This window comes from Ammospiza nelsoni, chromosome 1 (genome assembly GCF_027579445.1).
Source record: "Ammospiza nelsoni isolate bAmmNel1 chromosome 1, bAmmNel1.pri, whole genome shotgun sequence".
Lineage (NCBI taxonomy): Eukaryota > Metazoa > Chordata > Aves > Passeriformes > Passerellidae > Ammospiza > Ammospiza nelsoni.
In genome coordinates this window covers 121,245,832-121,268,383 of record NC_080633.1, presented here as the reverse complement: position 1 = coordinate 121,268,383, position 22,552 = coordinate 121,245,832, and the positions used below count along the sequence as shown (strand labels likewise).

The 22,552-nt window shown below is 38.9% G+C and overlaps 1 protein-coding gene across 1 annotated transcript in view; it reads left to right on the top strand.

The window, feature by feature from the left end:
- The window catches only part of EYA1 (EYA transcriptional coactivator and phosphatase 1), a 146,441-nt gene extending 127,005 nt beyond the window's left edge, over window positions 1–19,436 (top strand). Inside the window, exons 14-19 of the mRNA XM_059468836.1 lie at window positions 6,456–6,514; window positions 6,708–6,868; window positions 7,070–7,184; window positions 7,481–7,602; window positions 9,806–9,906; window positions 17,202–19,436. Of these exons, the coding sequence (XP_059324819.1) occupies window positions 6,456–6,514; window positions 6,708–6,868; window positions 7,070–7,184; window positions 7,481–7,602; window positions 9,806–9,906; window positions 17,202–17,282 (639 nt within the window). The 3' untranslated portion in view covers window positions 17,283–19,436. The remainder of the gene's footprint in view (window positions 1–6,455; window positions 6,515–6,707; window positions 6,869–7,069; window positions 7,185–7,480; window positions 7,603–9,805; window positions 9,907–17,201) is intronic.
- The last annotated feature ends 3,116 nt before the right edge of the window (window positions 19,437–22,552 follow it).

Sequence of the window (22,552 nt, the reverse complement as noted above, 5' to 3'; positions counted from 1 at the left end):
GAAAAAGAGTTTGTAAATAATTTCAGTTCTTAGTCCTCAGTGTTTATAACAGCTTATATAGATAATATATAACAGTTTATATGGCTAATGAATTAATTTTTTGTTCTGATGTTCTATTTAACAATAAAAGGCTTTGGTAAGTTTTGGTAGGGTTTTTGCAGGCTTTTTTTACATTATAAGCTTCTCTTTATAGTCTTAAGTTTAAAATGGGAGCATTTTGAAAGCCTTCACAGCCCAATTTAATTCCTTGACTGTTCATCCACAAATTGTCAGACAGAATGAAGTGGATTTCAAGAACTCTCTTTGTTCCTCATATCCTGTGCCTGACCCACAGGTAATCTGCACCTTTTTTCTTCAGCACTGAATAATTGTGGTGGGAAAGAAGAGAAAATGTTAGGGTCACAAAGTGCAGGCTAGACAGAGATGACAGGTCCTGCCAATGGAGTGCCAGCGCTGAGAAGCTGCGAACCGCGGTCGCTGCTCTTTCACAGGGGTTTGTGCTGTGCCTTAGCAGTGCTGCTCTTTCACAGGGGTTTGACTGAGCCTTAGCAGTGCTGCTCTTTCACAGGGGTTTGTCCTGTGCCTTACAGGCACTGCTCTTTCACAAGGGTTTGTGCTGTGCCTTAGCAGTGCTGCTCTTTCACAGGGGTTTGTGCTGTGCCTTAGCAGTGCTGCTCTTTCACATGGGTTTGACTGAGCCTTAGCAGTGCTGCTCTTTCACAGGGGTTTGACTGAGCCTTAGCAGTGCTGCTCTTTCACAGGGGTTTGACTGAGCCTTAGCAGTGCTGCTCTTTCACAAGGGTTTGTGCTGTGCCTTAGCTGTGCTGCTTTCACAGGGGTTTGTGCTGTGCCTTAGCAGGCGTTCCACAATGATGGCTTAGGGAGCTCAGCACTTCAGTCTTTGTTGCCTCAGCTTGAAAGGAAGTGCAGAGGGTTTTCTGTATTTAGCAAGCACAGAAGTACAGTGGAGAAGCATTAGGTGCAGCTCATACTATATTAAAAAAAAATAAAAATATATGCACACACACACACGCACACACAAAAGACATGGATGTTTAGATTGTTCCATTTTCCAACCTGCATGTACCAGGGATTTTATCCTTCTAGTCAAGTGAAAACCAGAGATTGACTTCTAAAGCTTAATGAATGCTGGCAAATATTGTTAGTGCATGTCGTCACAACTATGAGTAAAAAGATGGGGGCATGGGGCATTCACAACCTAGCTTTGAAATATGTAATTGTTGCCTGGAAAAACAAAATTGACAATCTGTAACTCTGTGATTCTAAAAGAAGCACATTGTGATGGCTAGTAGGAGTGATGAATATTTGTAGAGTAGATAATAGTCTTAAAGGGTATATACAACTGAAGTGTATATATATCTTATTCCTGGAAAAGACATAAACAGAGATACTGCTGTCATAAAAAGCTGCATTAGAATCACAGCAGTGTACACTTGGGGATTTTTTAAATGTTTTTTTACAGATACTTCACATTTATAAAGGATTGCATCTTTAACTTGTTTTGCTAGATCTGTTCTCACATGTACATGACCAAATTTCTCTACTGTTCAGTAGGGAAAATGAAGCAGTGGATATAATTGCGTAATGACAGATATGAGAGGAACAGAGAATCCCAGCAATCATTTCCTGTGAGTTGGCCAGCTTCCAGGATGTCTCAATGGGCCCGCTGATGTAAAGGCAAAATGAAAATAGCTCATTCTGAAGGGTACTTGTTGGTTGGGGTTTTTTTTCCCCTCTCTCATTTGACTTTGCAGACTAAGGTATTGGAATAATTAGTTGGCAGTGTGGTGTTAGTTTTCTCACGGTAAATTAAGCAGATTAACCAAATGTGGAAACGTATTTTAGCTACAATCAGCAGATTTGAAGCTGTAATACTTCTGAGGTTATGTTAATATTATTCACATTATTCCTCTCTATATTGTGCAGACTTTTCCACAGTTACCTTATGTCAGTGTTTATTCAAAGGCAGCAGAATTATTAGATTTATTTTTGTTAGTTTTGTAACACAGAAATGTAGGGGATCAGCATGCTGACTGTTGCGTCATTCCACTTGGCATGTAGTATTGGCACGGATAAGAGAACTATTATAACAGCCTTAATCTCTTTTTTTATTATTATTGTTATTAATTTTCCTACAGTAAGTTGAGTAGAGAAGCATATTTTACATAATTATGGCAGAAGTACACAACTTGACGGGTGGTAGTGAAGGAGCAAAGTAATATAAATATTTGCAGAACATTTCTGCCATAAGTTAATGCTTTGCATATGAATCTTTATAAAGATCCTAAGTTAGTTTAAAGGAATGATTCCAGAGGACAACGTAGGTCCAGGCATTTTAAGAGCTGTGAATGATGACTGTGGAGCATCTCTGGGAGTTTTTGGCTAGTCATACAAAAACAGAAAAGAGAAGGAGGAAGACTCAGCAGGAAGAAGTTAACAAATGCTTTGGGAATGGAAGAGGGAGAAGACATAAGCTTTCCATGTACAAATCTTAGGCTAGACTCACCTAGTCATTAATTTTTGATTGCTGTTTGTCTTTGTCTTGCTGCATTTCACTGGAGACACTCACTTAGCAAATGGTTGCAGCAGCTTTAAGCTGGTCCTGCAAGCACATATCTGCTGCTGCTTCGAGCCCCAAAGCAGTGCTGATAGAAGGGAATGGAGAAACAAATCTCAGCTATTCCATGCAACATCTGTTGGTTTAATTGAGCTGCTGCAGGAGATTCAATCTAAGCTACCAGCTGTGGCACAGAAAGGTCTGAGGGACACAAACACATGGATCCGTGCAAGCCAGCTGTGTGAAAGAGCAAAGAAGGACAGCATGGGCAGGAACTTCTTAGCTACTATTGGTAGATTTGCCAGGTTACACATGCTGACAATCCCATTTTCCCTCAAAATGTTATTTCTAAACAATACCAAGTACATTTTGCTTTCCAGGGATTGATCTGAAAGTGCAGAGCTGCATCTCAGCCTGTCTGGCTGAAATACAAATCTTGAGTACAAACATGTTAGCACTTGTAGTTCCTCCTGAAGATTTCAAACTGGATACACTGAAGCTGCAAGGTCAATGCATTTAGGAGAAAAACAGCTAGCTGCATAGGCTTTATGTGTAAGCCACAGGATATATTGCTCTTTATTTGCCAATTCAGCCTATTTTAAGAGAATGCCACAATTTTAATTTTCTTCTTTGGACTTGACTGCTAAACTGATCATGTCATAATAAAATACATCTGCATAAATAACAGTGTTTCTACAGGGACTCTCAGTATTGGTTTCAGATATCACTTTGCCAGAGAATTAGGGGGAGAATTCTAGTACTGTATTTCCTATGAAAATTTTACAAAAATGTCAAATACATTTGTGAAATTTTGAAATGATGAGCCTGCAAACAAACTTTTTTTTTTTTTTTTTTTTGGATGCCATTTAGCAATAAGTCAGCTCCCCTCACTTTTCTGAGAAGTGCTTGAGGATTTTAGAGTCTATGTGTATATATACATACATCTTTGTGAAAATGTTCTGGTTTAAAGGACATGCTTTATTTTTTAGGCAGTGTTTTACCATATTCCTGATTGTGGTGCACATTGAGCTAACTGCTATTTTAAGTTGTTGATGGTGTGTGCTTGCTTATATCTAATCAGAGGACTGAGCAGTGTCTCAGGTAGCTCACAAATAGAATATTCCACACAAGCCAAGCAGGTGGAAACAAATACAGGGGGTTCTGATATAAGAATGGACCACATCAATTAATGATAGGCAGGTAATTGGCTTCTTTGAAGAATTACTCCTAAATAACTTCCCTGCTAAAAGGGCAATTGCTAAATGAATGTTTTTCCTTACCATGTTCAGGGGTGGAAAAATGCAGCCATCACTCACTAGCCCAAAGTCTGAGTCAGCTAGACAGTGTGAAAAAATACCTGGCGCTCAAAGCTCACATTTAGCCTCAAAGCCGTGCCCTGCCACTCAAAAGGCACGAAACAGTCGTGCACTGTTTGTGACCTCCCTTTAGCTGTAACATAGTGTCAATCACACTGGGCTTTAATCCTTTCCAAATTATAACATGTATCTCTTGTGCTTTGTTCCCTTCCTGCCTTTTTTCCTTCTTTTATTCCTGACAAAAGGGGACAGTATCTCGCTCTTATAATAGTCAGTATTTTGTCAGAAATTTGCAGTGCTTGTGACATTTCCTTCCTTTTTCTTACTTTCTTGGCACTTTCTGTACCTTTGCCCTATCAGTTTTTAGTCTCGGATTTATTTTCTGGGCTTTTCTCTCCAAAATAATTCTTTCTTTTGATGCCACAATTTCTATTTCTAACATATCACTGCTGTTCTCACTTTTTCCCTACCAAGCAAGTGGTTAGACAGAAGAGGAGAATGGCATGATCCAAGGCTTGTGATGGTCCCAAGATCTTGTGCTGTGAATTAAAGTTCCAAGTCCCCAGGTTCTCTCTAACTGTGGTATCTACATGTAGTGGTCTCATTCTTCCTTCCTCTATCTTTTCCCTGAGAGAGTTGAATTTGGAAGATTTTTGAGTTATTCCTTCTTCCATCTGCTCCTTTGAGAAGATGAGCTTCTACTCCTTCCTTTAGTTTTGTGGTTACAAAAAAAAATAGTTTCTTTTTAACAGATTTCTATTTTGAGTCCTCTTCTCCAGCAGCTTGTTGCAGTTGTCATTCATAGTTTCTAAGCTGGGGAAGGAGGAATCACTGAGCAGTAGAAGAGTAACTAAAGTGGGAAACTAATGAATTCAGGAGGGTGTTGCTTCTTTAGCTTACATTCAGCTCATATTTGAATTGTTAATGTGGTATGCATTTGGATGGGCATTTGCTCTAGGTTTTAAACAGAAAAACAGTAAAAAATTATGTGAATTTGATAACTTGCTGAAGAAGCTTCTTTGCTCTTTTTTCAGCCAAGTTGATTTTCAAAGCCTGGCAGCATATGCTCACACTTGCAGTTTCAGCTGTGTCTGTACATCTAATGCATTTTGTCTGCCTAAGGAGGAAATTCACTGTATGCTGGTTAAATATGGGCAAATGTAATATTGTTTCTCCTGTGCTGGTTGTCACTCCTACCTCTCTCTTTAGCACAAGCTACCTATGCATAAGATACAGAAGAGTAAGCATTACAGTAAGGATATGTTGTACAAGTGCACAAGACCACACCTTGTTCTTCAAAACATTTCAAGCTTCTGAGGCATTTTTTGTAAACCTGTGTTTTTAAAAATCTAGAATCCACAGCCACCATGTGAGGCCACATAGGCTTCTTCAGCTTTTTTCTTATCTGAGGTTGTTGACCTCAGGAGAGGAGGAGAAGGTTACAGGGTCAAAGTCTTTTCCTCCTTGGAGCTTGCTGCTTGCTGGGAGAGGGTTGGCTGGAAAATAGATGTTTTAGAAAAAGGGTTGAGGGTCATGATTTTAATTCTGTTAGGGAACAGCTGGTTTGAGTTTCTTTCCACTTCTATCTTCCCTCCCTTCCTCACAAATCCATGGAGAGAGAAAAATTTGTTCTGAGGAAAGCAGCACAAAAATAAAGAATTGCAGCATTTTCGTGTTTAAAATAGATCATACTTTTTATAGGACTTCACATTAGGAGAGAGAGGAGGAAATTATTAAAATAATTGAAATCCCTTATTGTTACAAGCATTGAATTGATATTGATCTAAAGTGTCAGAGGTTTATTTGTTTTCCTGCCAACAGTTAAAATGTTAATAGTAATGTTTTACTGGATTTTTTGTGGATTAACAATATACATTGCAATAGTGATGGAGAAAGCTAATTTTTAATATATTGTGTTAGTTTGCTGAAGAAAGATGGTTTGATTTGGGTATTTCTGTTCAGATTTCCTTCATCTTTGCATGCTGCTTTCATGCACTAAGACCAAAGAGAGAGAAGGAAACTCACAACTCTCAAATGAATGGCAAACTAGGAACAGATTTTTCATCTGCACTCCTCTGAAACACTGGCCTCAGGCTGTGTTGGTGTGTGGCTCAACAGCAATCAGAGGTCATAATTTCATTGGCGGTTAGCATCAGGTTTAATTTTTCTAATATGTTACATTTACCAAAATGTCTGGTTTCAGTTACACTTATGCACTGACTGAATCAGCTTTGAGCAGCATGATGTTTTAAGGTACCTGAAAGGCTACAAGAACGTTTATGGAACACATATGCTAATTGTTTTTAACCACTTTCATTTCTAAACACAAAAATGTGTTTTTGGAAAGCCATTTAACAGTAGTAGCTAATGGCGGTGTGCATTTATTCTAAGAAATGAGCACAAGGAATAGGTAAAATAGTTGTTTTAACAAGACTGCCATCTACTGATTTCCACAATTAATAATATTCCTGATTACTAGATTGGTCATAGATTTTTTTAAATAGTTTTGTTTTCAAAATTTGCAAAATCAAGAAAATTATAAAATCTTTCTGTCACCTTAGGAATGCGACCAGGTTCACATTGACGATGTGTCTTCGGATGACAACGGTCAAGATTTAAGGTACAAGAGAACTCATTAAGATAAGCAGTTACTTTGCAAATTCCTCCCTGGGCGAGGGATGGGCTGCTGCGATGCTCACAGTATCCTGCTCTCCTTTAGCTGTCTTCTTTGCAGCCCAGCCAAGTGGGTAGCTGGTGGTTCAATGCAGCCTGTTGCCCTTTATTAATCCGTGGGGTTTGTTATCCCTGCCCAGCACGTATAACTTCGGAACTGACGGCTTTCCCGCGGCTGCCACCAGCGCCAACCTGTGCCTGGCCACCGGCGTGCGCGGAGGAGTGGACTGGATGCGGAAACTGGCCTTCCGCTACAGACGAGTAAAAGAAATATACAACACCTACAAAAACAACGTTGGAGGCAAGTGACTCTCGAGTGTCTAACTAACACGGATTATTAGAGGTGGTAAATGGGAAGAACTGGTTTCTGCTCCTTCCTAGGAGTGTTTAGTGAGCTGCTTAGTTTGCAGCGTGCAGAAAATTGTCTGAGCTGGTGAAAGCAAAGGAAAATGACAGAGCACTACTTAGTACCAGTGCAGACATGCCCTTGTCTACTCCACAGGTCTTCTTGGTCCAGCAAAAAGAGAGGCTTGGTTACAACTGAGAGCAGAAATTGAAGCTTTGACAGATTCTTGGTTAACACTTGCACTGAAAGCACTCACTCTCATACATTCGAGGTGAGTATTGAGAGTAGGGAGGAAGCTCCAGTATGTCTGATTATGATCTGGAAGAGGCTGTCTGGTGTGGTGGGCAAAATGCTGAAGCTGGAGGACCTTATCCTCGTTTCTTATTCTGATCTGACCATGCCACACCTTGTTCCTCGATACGGTGGTAAAAAAAAATGTTCATTTGAAGTGGTGATAATAATGTTGAAGGGGTTCTGATGGGATGGGTAAGATTTTCCTTCTATTGTTTTGTTTTTGTTTCTTTCTGTATTGCTAAAAAAGGATATTTGCATTTTTGTCTTCTGTAGGACAAACTGTGTGAACATTCTCGTAACAACTACTCAGCTAATTCCAGCTCTGGCAAAAGTCTTGTTATACGGACTAGGGGTTGTATTTCCCATAGAGAATATTTACAGTGCAACTAAAATAGGTGAGCTATTTTCATCATGTTGTGATACATTTAAAGCTGTATTTCTAAAAAGAAAAGGTATTGTAGTCTATATTTAATTCTAACTTGCTTTCACTGTAGCAAATACAGAGATTAGTAACACCTGATCCTCATGAAACATTGCTATAGCATCCTAAAAGTGCCTTTTGAATGTGTGATGATCCAGCACAGGACGTTTTTTATAGCTCTATTAACAGTGGTACAGTCTCTGTTAGGAAGAAATGTAAAAAAAAGATTGTGTTTTTTCATCATTTCTCAAAACTGTGGGGCTGTGTAGCAGTTGAGAAGGGTTTTTAATAGGCAGTAAGTACAGAACACTGAAGTCTCCCTGGAGCAGCAGTAGGAGAAATTCTGTAAAGGTAAGCCCTGGCTTGTTTTCCTGGGCTCTGGAGAAAATTTTGGTAAACAATTTACCAGAAGCAAGAATGTTTTGCTGCAAAATGTAATTATTTAACTTTCTCCATACTGACTGTAATAAGCTTCAATCAGGCAAATGTTTATTTCTGTTTTCTGGTTCAGTATAAAAGATGTTATTCTGAGTATGTAGAAGTACCCCAGACCAGATGGCAATGGTGTTTGTAGTTTTTAATGTGATTATGACATATCTGTTCTGTCTCAGATTCCCTCATAATTGTGGGACACAATAACACATTTTTCATCTGTTCTTAAGTATCTTAAGTATAATACAGCAAGCTCAAATGGTAGGATATTTTTGATTTTTTTTAACAAGACAAAACAAAAATTGGTTCATAGTTTTACAAAGAAATTTTAAAGCATTCACATAAAATATTTAAAATTTTTCCTGAATATAAAAGTTATAGTGCCCTCTATCAAAACTTTGTAGTAAATAATAGCTTTGAAATATAATGCTTTAAATACACATTTTAATTAAAACATATTTTAATAAATCTTCACTTGTGACTTCACATATATGGGGTAGAAGGGTGGTTTTGGAAAAATATGATCTGTCACTGACTCTCACAAGAAACCATGAGATTTTTGTGACATGGCATGATTCATAATATTCAAACACTGTTCTAGCTTAGTGTTGGAGGTTTCTTATGCCTGGTGCTACTGTCAAATGGTATCATTAAGTAGTTTGGCTTCTGTAATGTCTAGTAAACTTCATTTAATTTCCAGCCTACTTTTTCTTATGCTTTTATTGTTCTTTAGATGAAATAACTATTTTATAAACCACACTTCTTCCCATCCATTGCTGTAGACACTCAGCATATCCCACGCCCAGACTAAAGTGACCTTTCATAATGGGGACATTTGGGAAAACTCAGCTTTAGGTTTTTGCTTTCTTTTGTCTTCGCAGTACTGTACCTGAAACTTCCCAGTAGGGGTACAAATTGAAAGAGAAGAAATTTAGGTTAGCTATTAGGAAGAAATTCTTTACTGTAAGGATGGTGAAACATTGAAACAGGTTGCCCAGGGAAGTTGTGGATGCCACAACCATGACAGTGTTCAAGACCAGGTTGGGTAAGGCCTTGGAAAACCTCGATAACCTTGGATAACCTTAAATAATCTATTATAGTGGGACTGTCCTTGCACATGCCAGGATGAGTTGGGACTAAATGAGTTTAAGGTCCCTTCCAACCCTTAGCATTTCTGTGATTCTGTGGTACTTGTGCATAGGGCTGGAGCACTGAGATCATTTCCCTAGGTGTGTGCAGGGAAAGAATGACCTACATGAATAGATCCCAGTGCAGGATCAAGGACATGGCCCATGTATTGGATTACAGGCATTTAAATCTTAATCTTTTGAGTGACCTTCTAAGTCAAGGTACTACTGTTTTAAGAGCTGTGATTAATCAGGTAACAGATTTTGGAGAAAAAGATAGAATTTCAACTCAGCTTCAATCAATTTACTCAAATCAAGCTACTGGTTATAAACAAATGGTAGATAATTCTCCTGGTGGTAAAATTCCCCCCAAAACCTGTGTCTCATTCTCATATTAGGGAATGAGACAAGAAAGGTCATATTGTGGATCTTTAGTATGCTGTCTCTGCTGCAGTCAAGCCTTGATACACCATCCTGAGGGACAGACTCTCCTCATCTTTGTAGCTCTACTTAAGAAGTCCAAGGGTTGGGGAGATCCAAGCTAAAAAGCTAAAACGTTATTTATTTGATGACATCCCATCACCACCTACCTTGAATAGTCTGATCTTTTTCTTTCAGGAAAGGAAAGTTGTTTTGAGCGAATAATTCAAAGATTTGGAAGAAAAGTAGTGTATGTTGTTATAGGAGATGGTGTCGAAGAAGAACAAGGCGCAAAAAAGGTAATGACCTTTTTTGGTGAGGGTTGTTTAAAAGAGTCTGCATAATTGTCTTTGCTTCAGCATGGGACAGCATGCACTGACATTTAAGTTGGATATCTTTGCCTTATAAAATCTGTGTTGAGTATATCTAGTAGAAAGCCAGGTAAGCCTATAGATAATGATTTGCCCTGCTGTTCTCCAAAAGACACATTAAACTATGTATGTTTGATGCATTTCAAAAAGGGGCCTGAAAATGGGCTCTGGCCTTTGTGCCAAGAACTAACAGTTCTGTTTTCCTTGGCAACCCAAAATACCACATAGGATGTTATGAATGTAAGCAAAATATGGTGATTCTTAGTGATCAAAGGCAGTGTGCTGTTTAACTGTATGAAATACGTATATGTCACACCTTAAAAAGACATGTAGGACTGGAGTGGGTAGACAGGAATTTCCGTTTTCTTGTGTGTCCATAATTTGGATTCTTTGTTCAGACAACAACGTGTGGCTTGGCATGCATTCGTAATCTCAGATAACTGAGCAGAGAATACTATTTGACTGTCTATTATTTTTTGCTTCCCACTGAGAAGAAGGGAAAAAATATTTTTTTCAATGTGAATTAAGCTGTATAAAAAGCAACACTTCCCATTCACAAATAATAGGCTTTATTTGTAGTCTTGCTAAAAAAATTAGCCTAGGTAGTCTGCAGATACACACTCTTTTGCTTGGAGGAATGAGGCATAACCTTGGCTATTTGAATAATAGGAGAAAGAGCAGGAAAATGGGCATTTTTGTTCTTGCTCCCTTTCACAGATAAATTGCTTTTACACAGCTGCTTTTTCACCACAAAACTCTCTGTGATACTTCTATCTCTTTCCACTGTGACTTTCTAAATTGGAAAAGTGAAACTAATTAGTCCACATGGCGTTTTAACAACCATTGACTGGTTTTGCTTCATGAAATCTGGGTTTTGTGCCCCTGAAGCCTCGCGGGTAGGTTCCCGGCTCGTCCCAGCACTTTGCAGAGTCTCAGTTTCATATATCCCTTTGGCGGAACAGTTTGCTCCTTTCTCCTTCAGAAATGCCTTTCATCTTTGCAGAGAAATGTTTTCCCGCTGCAAATGATTACATTTTAAAAGCTGTATTTAAGATCAGGGGGAAAAAAAATTCCTTCTCTTTGTTCCTTTTCTGTTGCTCGGTGAAATAGTGTTGTATATGATAATGGCAGGAGTAGTCCTTTTGGTAACATTATCTATTCCAATGCTTTTTTCAACAGGAAACATGATTCAGAAAAGCATAAGAGAAAGCCTTTCCAGTCACTAAGAGGAGTAGCAGTATAGAAAGTTCTTTTGTGCAATTACTTGTGTGTATTCTTTCCTGGTGGAAGGAATTTTCAGGTTGAAAGCATGTTAGATGCTCTGGATTAAATTATCAGCTGCAGCAATGCCAGAGAAGTCAATAAGTAGAGCAGCAGCCCTGCCTTTCTGCATAAACTATCAATCTGATTTAGGAAAATGCTTCTGTGATTCTTGTCCTGCTTCTTAGTCCACCAAATAAGAACTCACCCTTTCACACTGTGAATGCAGGCTCTGCCTTTTTAGTTTTTTCCTTCACGTCCTTCAAGAGTAGAAACTTTCTCTGGAGAGCACACAGACAAGACAGAAGCTTTGCCTCCCCAAAACTACCCAAAGCATCTCAATCCAGAGTGGCATAACTGTCCTGTGATGTACCCCATTGTCATGCTTACTCCTAAATTTTTGTGGCTGGTTCCATCCTGCCTTGCTTCCCATCAGCATGTCAGCTTTTGTGGCCTTCTCCAGAGAAGGGACAGGTCTTCTGTTATCCTTTGCACAGCAGTTTTCTGAAGGGCTTTGGCCTGAAGTGAAGCCATTATCATATGTGTGTTTCTTTACACTATTTAGAACATAAATAGCACAACCTTCTTTAGATAGCACTTCATTGTTTACATGTAAACTGCAATGAGTCTTTTCAAGTGAGCCTATAAATCCAAGCCTATTTAATTAGGGGTTTTTTTTATTCTATGTTCATTCAGTGTATTTTAAAAAAAAAGTTGAGCTTCCAGCTTAGGAGTTAAGAAAGTTAAGGTTAAATTATTAAAAAAAAATTACCAATCATTTATAAATTCCTTCATCATAAAACAAGATTTTCATGTATGTCCTTCATCATGGAAAATATTGAGTCAATACAGCAATAGGAAAATAAAAGAAACTTTTAAAATCTTTTTATTATTGTCATTAGTATAAAAATTCAATAATAGAAATTTCTTAATGCCACTTAAAAGATCATTGCTTTATTGAGAAACATTTTTAGGATAAACAGTTTGGTAATAAAATGCCTCTTTTGGTTGATGCAAGTAAACATAATACACTGAGAAAACTGCACACTGTTACATTTCTGGTAGCATTAGTTGAACTAGGATAGTGACACCTTTGTTTAGCTGTCACTTCCAGCAAAATGTTTGATGAGACAGTTAAACTCTCAGGATGTTTGCCCTGTGGATTGAGGAATGATTGTACCCTTCTGGGTCAGTGCAGCAGCCCGTGAGCTTGGCTGTAACACCAGGGCTCACACGAAGGTTGCTACCTTCATATCAGCTTCCCCCACAAAAGAGGGAGAGAAGGGCTGAGAGAAGCCAGTGTGAAAGTCCAAAGGGTGCCCTGGAGCTGCTGGCACCAGTGTGGGTCAGAGCCACCACCTCAGAGTGCCACTGTGGTGACACAGCTGTTCTCATTAAAGGGTCTGGGGGCTTCTGCCAGAGACTCCATCGTCTCAGCATTTTGGTTTGCTTTGCTTTGTTTTGTGTTTTGGATTTGGAGGTTATTTTGTTTTGTTGTGTTGTGTTTTGTGCTCAGCTTTTGCCTTTGCCTTTGGAGACACATTTAGTAAATATTAATAAGACAGAAAAACCCCAGCTCCTGAGTTTTTCTGCTTAGGAGAAATCTCCAAAGGATTTCTAATTTGTGAGATGAGACAAAGGCTCCTCTGCACTGAGAAGCTGGATTTTACATCAGGTGATTCGGGAGAGCCTAGGCAAATGGGCTTCTCCTTTGTTTCCAAAATGGTCATGCTGCCTGGGAGGAAAAATCATAAATCTTTGTGGAGCAATAAATAGAATATAAATGGGTATCCAATATGCCACTGCTTTTAAGCTCAGAGTCACACTGTGCTGGTCAGGTCTGGGGTAGGAAGTAAAGACGGCCGCTTAGCAAATCTGGCAGGAATACAATAAAAATACCATGAAAGATGACAAAAACTGATGAGTTTTATATTCAAATCCATCACAAATCTCAGGAGTAATTTTTTGTAAAAATAGGTATTCATTTAAGGGAAGGAGGATAGAGGGTAATCTGGATTTTTTGGTGTTGCTATCAAAAAATGGATTTGTTTTGCATATGTATTAATAGCAGCACTATTTGGTGGAGTAAAATAGCTGAAGTTTTGTACATTCAGTAAGTACACACTGAAAATAAAATGACTTCTCTTTCAGAAATAAAATAGCTTAATATCTTAGATTATTTAATAATACTCTAATTATTAGGCTTACTAAATTTGTAGTTTCATTTTTTATGCTTTTTACATTAAAATTAAAATTTTGCAACCATATTTCATTTCAAAATGTCATCAAAATCAAATAATTTAAAAGTTCATAGATGTTTTATTACTCAGTATCATCTACCAAACAATTCATGATTTTTAAAAGACAAATGCTTCACATTTTCTTGGAATAAGTTGAAATAGTAGACTTAGGGTTCCATTAGATATTAATGCATCCAGTTTCACCACCTATTTATTAGTGGTTAGCATTTGTCATCCATTCTCCCGCAGCAGCAAATGTGAGATTAGCATTTCTTGCTTGGCTCAGAATAGAAGCATTCTGCATGGCAGGGGTGTGCTAAGTGTTGGCAGGGATGGCTTTTTAAAGGCAATATTTAGTACAGATATATACAAAGGGTCTCTTGCTCTCTCAAATGAGCTCAAGTCATTTGGCAAGAGAAAATGTACTTCCATATCATGGGTGTGTTGCCACTTTTGATGTGGCTGAATAGTTGTGAATCAACAATGCATGTTAATACAGGAATAATGGACCGGGTTGTGTATGATAATTTTCTTACTTTAAGGGTTCTAGTTTCATACAGTCATTATCTTAGATGGGGTGAAAATTAGTATGCCTGCCTCATGAAAACACAGGCATATATATGAACACATATGTGTGAGGCTCTATATATACACACAAACATACAGATATATATAGAGCTGTATCAGGTTTGTTTCCCCTCCTCACAGCTCTGAAGGCTGTAGTGTAGGGTCAGACTGATAGAAATCTGAATTGGCCACGTTCAGCCATGCCCAGGGCATCAGAGCAGATTCCAGCCCCATGCAGCCACCATGTTCCTGGCATGCTTTATTTCTCAGGAGTGTGCCAGCTGGCCTTTAGACCTACATGAAGGAGGCCTGAAAATAATTATAATCCTGAGATTTACACAACCTCCTTTTTTTCATGAGACTCTCTATTGTCATTCCACACTTTGCTGCTGTAACTGCATGGAGTAAATATAGGTATATTCCTTTCACAGACAGACATAAATAAAGCAGAAGACACTTAACTGAATTTGAGATAGAAATATATAGTCAAAATAATGACTGCTAACAGTTTTGGTTTAAAATCTGACCATCAACAGCTGACCCATAAACAGGGTAATCCAAAACTCGATATTGCACATGGGCATCTAGCGCGAGGTGCTGTAATTTGATTTAGCAGAAGGTAAACCTTCTGTTAAATCAATCAGAGTCTTTAACTGCTCTGTCTGGTGTGTGTATGCTCTGTGATGCTGAGGTTGTTACTAGGGAAGCAGTATAAAGCTGGAACTGCATGGAGTGGGAGCTGGAAGCCAAGAATTTATTCCTATAGATCTCCCTATTCATTGGTTTGCTGCCTGACCTTGGAGGGCATCCATGTCATTGACTCTTGGCTTCTGCAGAGACTCTTTGCATAGGCAGGTGTCCACCAAAGTCTTTGCCAGACACATCATAGGTATGCTGTTTACACCTCCCTGAGCCAGTGGCTAAAGCAGACCTGCTGCCAAGCTGACTAAGAGGAGGAGCAGGGAGCTGTGGCTGGCTGTCAGGGAGACCAGCTGTGTCCCACCTGGCAGGGGTGTGAGAGAGAAAAGGGAAGCTGCAACCTCCCACGAAAATGAGGCAGCACTGCTGAGCATCGCCGACCTGTGCAGTCATCTGGCAAACACAGCATGGACCTGCTGCAGGCACAAACCTGTGACTCTTTATGCTTGATGTAGTATCCCTATCAGATATTTCAAATCCTGCCAGAAAGATCTTGCAGCCTAAGTTAGAAAGGTGCACAGAAGCTTTTGCAAAATCCAGAGAATGGCATGGCTAGTAATTTTTATTTTGTATTGCTCTTGCTGGTTCATTTGCTGAACATGATTCAAGAAGTTCATCTTCAGGAAATCTGAGTTGGAAAGCAGCAGTGTCAGGCCTGACAGAGCACAGAGGGGAGGCTGCCTGTAAAATGTAACAGGGAAGAAAGATCCTGGGACATGGAGTTGTAACTGAGTGAGCTAACTGCATCTGCTTTCTGTAGCTGATGGAGCATAGAGACAGTACAGTGGAAGTCCAGATTGAAGATGTAGGGAAAAAAAGTGTTGTAGTGTTTAACATTTCCTTCTTAAGGAAAAGATCCATATATAAACGTGTTTTGGAAATATCACAAGCATTAAAAAAAACACCTCTATTGTGTCTCTGAATTTTGTTTGGTTTGTTGTCTCCATTGTCAGCCATCGCTCATGAATTTATCTTTAAGCTGAGATTCAGTCAGCTGTTTCTCAAGGCTTTCTAACACTCTAGAGCAAAGCAAACCAGAACAGAAACTGCCACAATGGTGTTTTCTTGGGGGTCATAATGTTTTCTTCCTGAAGAAATTCCTTTGCTCTAGAAGCTAGGCATACTCTGACTGTGGGCACGTGTTGATGCATCCATATTGCATCTTCATTCGAATCAGGAGTGTCATATCAAAGAGGATGTGATAGGCTGAGTGTTAAGGTGTTTGCCTTCTGAGACAGGTACAGAAATTACAGTAAATGTGCAGCTGGAATCAGTGAGTTTAACATTGTTTTCAAAATTTTTCTCTAACTTAAAATTTGAGAAGACCAGAATGAAAAAAGGAGAGCAGAATAAAAGTGACAGAGGAGATGGAGTTTTGCCATTGATTTCAGTGGAATTAGGAATTTTCTCAGGAGCTGCTGAAGTAGGATGATGAAAGCCTCTTTGGAAAATCATAGATAAAAATGGTTGGGGAACTTAGAAGCTAATGTGATAATTAATTGCTTGTGGTTTGCCTCCTAAAGATGTCAAGACACAAACTGACCTGATGAAAAGGTGAACACCATCATGTTAGCCTTCAGAATACTGTTGAATTTAAACTATTTTCCCATTGGATTTAGAGAATAATTTCCTGACAAAAGTTCTTTTTTCTTATTTTTTTAATTTATGCAAAAGTTCTTGCTGACATTATAACCCCCAGTTTCAAGTATAAAGGTAGTTCTTAAGCAGATTTTTACCCTTCATGAATGAGGTGATCTGTGCTTTTTCCTGGGATTTGTGTTTTTGGTTAATTCAAGTTCTTTGCAAAAGTATTTGTGCTCCAGACAGATTTTATTACAACTAATAGGAAAAAAAGATGTATTTATTTTAATGTCCCACATGGAAAAGATGCTTTAATATCAGTGTTAGCAATGACCAATGCTATAGAAGCCAATGGGATAAAAATCTTTTCAAAGTGATGTGAGCAACACATGAGTTATTCTGAATGACCATTTCTCTGTTCTTGACTCTTCTGCCAAGAGTAGTTTTTTACAGGGAGCAAATACATTTTGAGAGTAAACAACACTTTCACTTTCTTTATTTTCTTTCTGTTTCCTTCCTGAAACTACCCACATGCTTCATATGTATGTTATTTGATTTCTTTTTTTCCAGAAATAATATTTTCTTCTGAAGTGCTCTGAAACCTGTTTTTCATATAAAGAGATTAGAAGCCCCTCCCTTCCTTATGATCTCCTGATGTGTTTGTTGTAGTTCCTATTGCAAATAGATTTGCTGTTATTGAGAATTTATGCTTAGGGGGTGGGTCACAGAAACCAGGCATAAACATGAAGGACTCAAGGTTTTAAGAGCTCTTTTTCTCTCCCCCAAGTGTTCTCTTATCCCTGTGAAAGACAAAGTGTGCATCTAAGTACCAGAATGCTTGGGGTTATTTTTACATGTTGTCTGTGCTGTTCACAGCATGCTATGCCGTTTTGGAGGATCTCGAGCCACTCTGACCTTATGGCCCTTCACCATGCCCTGGAACTGGAGTACTTGTAGCAGCTTAGCAGCACTTTCAAACCTCAGAGCCTCCTTCTGCCCGTGGATGAGATGCCTGTGTCTAGTGTCAGCATTGGACTAGAGAACTCTGTGATTTCAGCATGTTGACGTACAGCTGCAGTCGGGGTTAACCCTTGCCCCTTCAGTGAACAGAGGAGCAAGTCCTTTTCTTCAGAACAGCTGTTGGCTCCGGCACTGCCAGCCCAACCAAAATAAGCCATGCGAGTGTTTGAACAACTCATCTTTACCACATTTGCTACCAAAAAGAAATAGAGAAGGAAAAAATAAAATGGGAAAAAATTTTAAAAAAAGAAGAAGGAAAGGAAATAAGAGGTTCATACCTGTGAAGAAAAGAAAAAGGACCTGCAAATGCTTTGTAGTTTTTAGCCTCTTCAATGTGACACACACAATTTCTTCAACACAGCAAACTTGATTGCACAATGAAGACTGAGATTTTACAAAATACCAGTGGAGTAATTTTCTTATAAAGAAGGTTTACGTTTTGGTTTCTCATACCCAGGGTACTCTGTACATCTTTACTTATTTATGAACAGACTGTATTTTGACATCATATAACTGAGGATATGTATAATAGGATTAAAGGCTATTATAAGCCTTTGCCTTATGGTACAGCAACTACTTTTGATTTTAGCACATTACAGAGTAGTTTAAAATATGTCTAATTTAAACTAATAGGTACATCACTGAGACAATCATGTACAGGAAGAATTTTTTGTGTAAATTTGTAATAATGAATGATTCTTTTACATATTGTTAAGGTAAATGCTATTGAAAGATAGTAACGCCTTGTTGGTGAAGAATGAGGCCACGTGTGCACAAACTTGTGCAGTGCCTTATCAATGTGTTGGATATAAATATGTAGATAATGGATTTTTTTTTAGATAAATTTGTCAAGACCAAAAGCATGGATGTCAAGTGTCAATAGGAATTGGGTTTTGTTCTCAGCTGTTTCTCTGCATTTTCTTCTCTCACCCCCTCTGTTAAGAAAAGATTGATTTTGTGTGTCCCCCCTGGTTGAAGCAAATACAGATAAAACCCAAGTGAAGAGGAGGCCTTTATTGTCTTTTTGTTTCCTCTTTTAAAGTTAACATAATAACTCTTTTTTAGAGTATTAAAAAATTAATTAGGAGCTCATTCCATAAAGTAGTAGAGAAAGAACACAAATATATTTTAAGATGTAACTTAAACTGGAACCTTGGTACTGAATAGCTTTTGTGTCATCCAAAAATGAAGGAAATTATCATCACTAATATTTTTAGAAATTAGAAATGGGAATATTTTGGAAAAATTAAACAAAAATGCTCATATACATTGAAGTTTTTTAATCCTCTTCCACCAGGAGTCAGATTTTCCTAAGATATAACATCCATTGCCGGCAATGGAAATGCTGAAATGGTTATCAACAAGGAGTTAAAATTTGCTTTTGTCTGTACTAACTTAAAGGACAAACCTAGACCGTGTCTGTCTGTGACTTGTGACTTTTCTGATCTTGAAGGCTTTGAGCTACTTGGTTAAATAAACTGTTAGTCTGACTTTTTTTGGCTTGAATTGTACCAATTCCCTTGGCCCAGTTAAATATCTTATTAAAAAGAAACCTCACCTTTGTTGGTTAATTTTCTGGTTTTTTTCTTTCATTTTTTTTTAAAAAACCACCAGCCTCGAAACAGCTACCTGCAAAGCTACAGAGCACCAATGTAGCTACAAATCAACACCCTTCTCTATTGGAGGAATCACATTGCTGCTAGAATAAAATATTTGTGGATTGCCTTAGTACCAACAGAGAGGTTTTTATCCTACCAAGACTTGCACGTGTGCTTTACTTTACCCAGTATGGGTTCTGCAACTCATGCTGGACTCACGTACGTGCATAAAGCACATTGTGGATAGTTTTTAGAATTGAGACTATCATTAGCCTTTTCTTTCCTCAAGCAAAGTAGACAGTGATGGGGGGGATTGGTGTCTTTTTTTTCCTTTGGCTCTTTTCAATTTTTAGTCACTTGCGGACTGAAAAAATAACAGTTTATCTGGGCCTTATTGTACAAAAAGTGTGTTGTGTCCACAATTGTGTACAGAATTTTTCTTCATTAATTTTGTTTTAAATTAATAAAATTGATTTGTGAACGTATTAAACAATTGTCTTGTATGCAAGTCTGTGATATTTCTGCCCTCTGGGTTGGGAATGAGGAGACCTCTGTCGTCTCTTTGCTGTCTCAAGACACAGAAGTTATTCACCTTCTGGTGCCCAGATGAGATGTTAAGCAGGTTAAAGAATACTTGCAACTAGTTTACAGAAGGCTCAGTTAGATGAGCAGCAGTTTTTTTGCTTAGGAGCAGCAGCTAGAGATAGTCAGTGCAGAATAAGGCCTTGGTGTCCTGGAAATGTCTCTGAGTTACAGCAAATGCCTGAACTTCATGGTGCCTCTGTCATCCAAAGCAATCCATATGAATGGATGAATTTGCCATTCAGACATCTCACTCAGGGCTACAAGTCCCATCCTCAGAGGTTAAACAGGCCTGAACACCTGGGAATTCAGTACTGGCATTTAACTTTACCAAGCACGGAGCAGGGCTGCCCTTTAAATTGAGAAGAATGCCAGTGACCACCATTTTATAGCAATTTTATAGTTTTGCTGTACACACATGGTCTGGTGAAGATCTCTCTTTGCTTCTCTGCCCATCAGTGAGAGCCTTGGCTGCCAGCAGGTTTTTCCTTATTCTCATTTGCTGGTCTAGTGAGACATAACAAATGGAAGCAAATCCAAGGACCAGCTTCTACATACTTGGCACCATCATGGAAGTTGCATGCTCAGAGCTGAATTAAATGTTTTCGGCACAGCACCAACCATGCTAGAAATTAGTGTGATGAAGTAAGCATGTAAATGCCCCCTGAAGTTAGTGTCTTTCTTTCTGAGCAAATACTCAGAAAAAAAAAAATTAAGGCGCATAATATGAAAACCGTTTTTAAATCAAAATCTTGTAAGAAAGAAAGAAGTCCTATAGAGTGAAGGAGATAATGTAGGCAACACATAAACTTGGGGTCCACTTTTTGAAGCACTTTTTGAAACTGCTTGAAGTTTCTATTTCTTAGATGCTCACTGATAAAAATGTTCAGCTGTAATGGTTTTTATTCTAAGAATAACACATATGTAACTTTGAGGTAGTGCCAAGAAAGTGAAATTAAAAATAGTAATTATTATTATTTATGTCTCTCATGACTGGAATGCATGCTCAGTGAGTGGTACCTTTGTCTCAAAAATGCTTGCCATGCAAGCCAATAAAATATTGTTAGAAATTCTTTTTTGCCTTTTTCTTCAGTTTTCTGCTTCTCTCAGTGTTGAATTCTGCCCTGCATAATTCGAGGATGGATATCAAGAGACACGTTTCTTTGTGTCATATGCCAAGGGAGAGGCACAGGCCTGTCCCAGTTTTCCTGTCCTCTGTCAATGGCAAGGCTGCACAGCTGCCGCTTTTGCCATTCTCTGTTTAGCCAGGCACTGTCTCTACCAACACTGTCCAGCTCTCTTGTGCAGGCAGAGGGCTAGAAAGAAATGGGAAAATCCAGGGGAAGACAGGCATCTCCCAGGTTGGAAAAAAACACAGAGAAGAGGTGTGAGGGTTACAAGGCCACAGCTGCAAGGAGGGTCTGCAGGTAACCAGGAAGGGTCACTGAGTGGAGCACCCAGTACTCCTAGATGGGCCCCCAGCAGCTGCTCAGGATTATGCTCAGGAATCTGATGGGACAAGAGACCAGTGAGAGGTCCCACAGTCTCTTGGCTACCCTGTCCCACCACCTTCATGGTGTGGATGGCAGGTTGGCCACAGCTTGGCGGACAGCAGCACATAACCCAGTATGGGCCTCAGGGCAGGGTGATGTAAATCAAGGGGGGCTGGCTGCCATCCCTCTTCTGGCTCCTCCTGAAACTCTTGCCCTGTCCCCATTACCTCTGCACAGCTGGCATGCACCTGCATGTGCCAGAAAGGACACAGCAAATATGGAAAACTCTGGAGTACATGCCCTGAATTCTCTCCTCAGCCTATCAACTGTGTGACCTTCTCTGCACTATAAATGTGCATATATATACACATACATATAGATATATAGCTAGATACACAAATACAGACAGACATATTTGTTGCCGAGCTTTGTTATGACAGCAAAATTAAAATGGTGTATCATTGAACCTGTTGCCTGAGTGACTTTATGCAAATGGTTTGCAATATAAAATGCCCCTTACTCTTGCTCTCCAGCACAGTTATGAAAGATAAATAAAGATAAATAAACATTTGACTACTCAAATCATCCATCTTTGTAACTGTCAGCATTTCAGTCTGTGTGAGTATAAATAAACTTCCACCAGTTCTGATACACCAGGGAAATTTTTTTGGTTGTTTTTTATTAATATTCTATACTGCCATTTCTGGTTTTTAAGTGGTTGTTTGTTCCTGCTAATGACAATAGAATAACATCAGAAGAAAAATAAAATATTTGGATTTATCTAGAGCTAAATACAGATATGCCAGCTCTCATGGAAGCCACATGATGTTGCCAGGTGATGTGGAAGTCAGACCTAGGTACAAGTATGCAATCTGCCCTTCCCATCACTTCACCAGCACTGGCAGTGTCTCAGCTGGGAAGAGGTATTTGTGGCTTGGATTTTGTTTCTCACCCTCACTTAGAAATGTTTTGCATGGACTGCTCTCTGCTGCTTCCTGAAGGGCTGGCCTTTGACATTGTGCTGTTTCCATTCTTATGCACAGGTGCATTGTTTTCTAAAGTGGGAGTTGAATAATTTGCAAAGGAAGCTCCAGCCTGCTTTATTTTATTCATTGCCAAGTCATGTCAAATTTGACATGGAAGTGAAGTGACATCTAGATACCAGATTAAGTTTAATAGCTGAGATTGCAGTGATAGATGATATAGTGCAGAGAAGGTGAAAAGTAGTTAGAAATAAAAAGACAAAGCATGAATTCATTTGAAAAATGTAGGATAATAAATCTGGGAGAAAATAATGCAAAGCAAGGAGTGAGGAAAAATGCTGAGTTGTTCAGAATGGACAAAATTATGTTTAGGAAGACAAATTAATTTCTTGGCTCTGCCACAGAACACCCTGGGAGTTGTTTGGACTCAGGCTCAGCAAAGCTTTGTGTCACTGTGGCTGGTCACCTGCAGGACATCCAGGGCTGGTCCTGCATGCTCTCCATGAGGAGAACTGGGAGCCTCAGTGAGGAGCTGTTGAAGCCAGCTACTG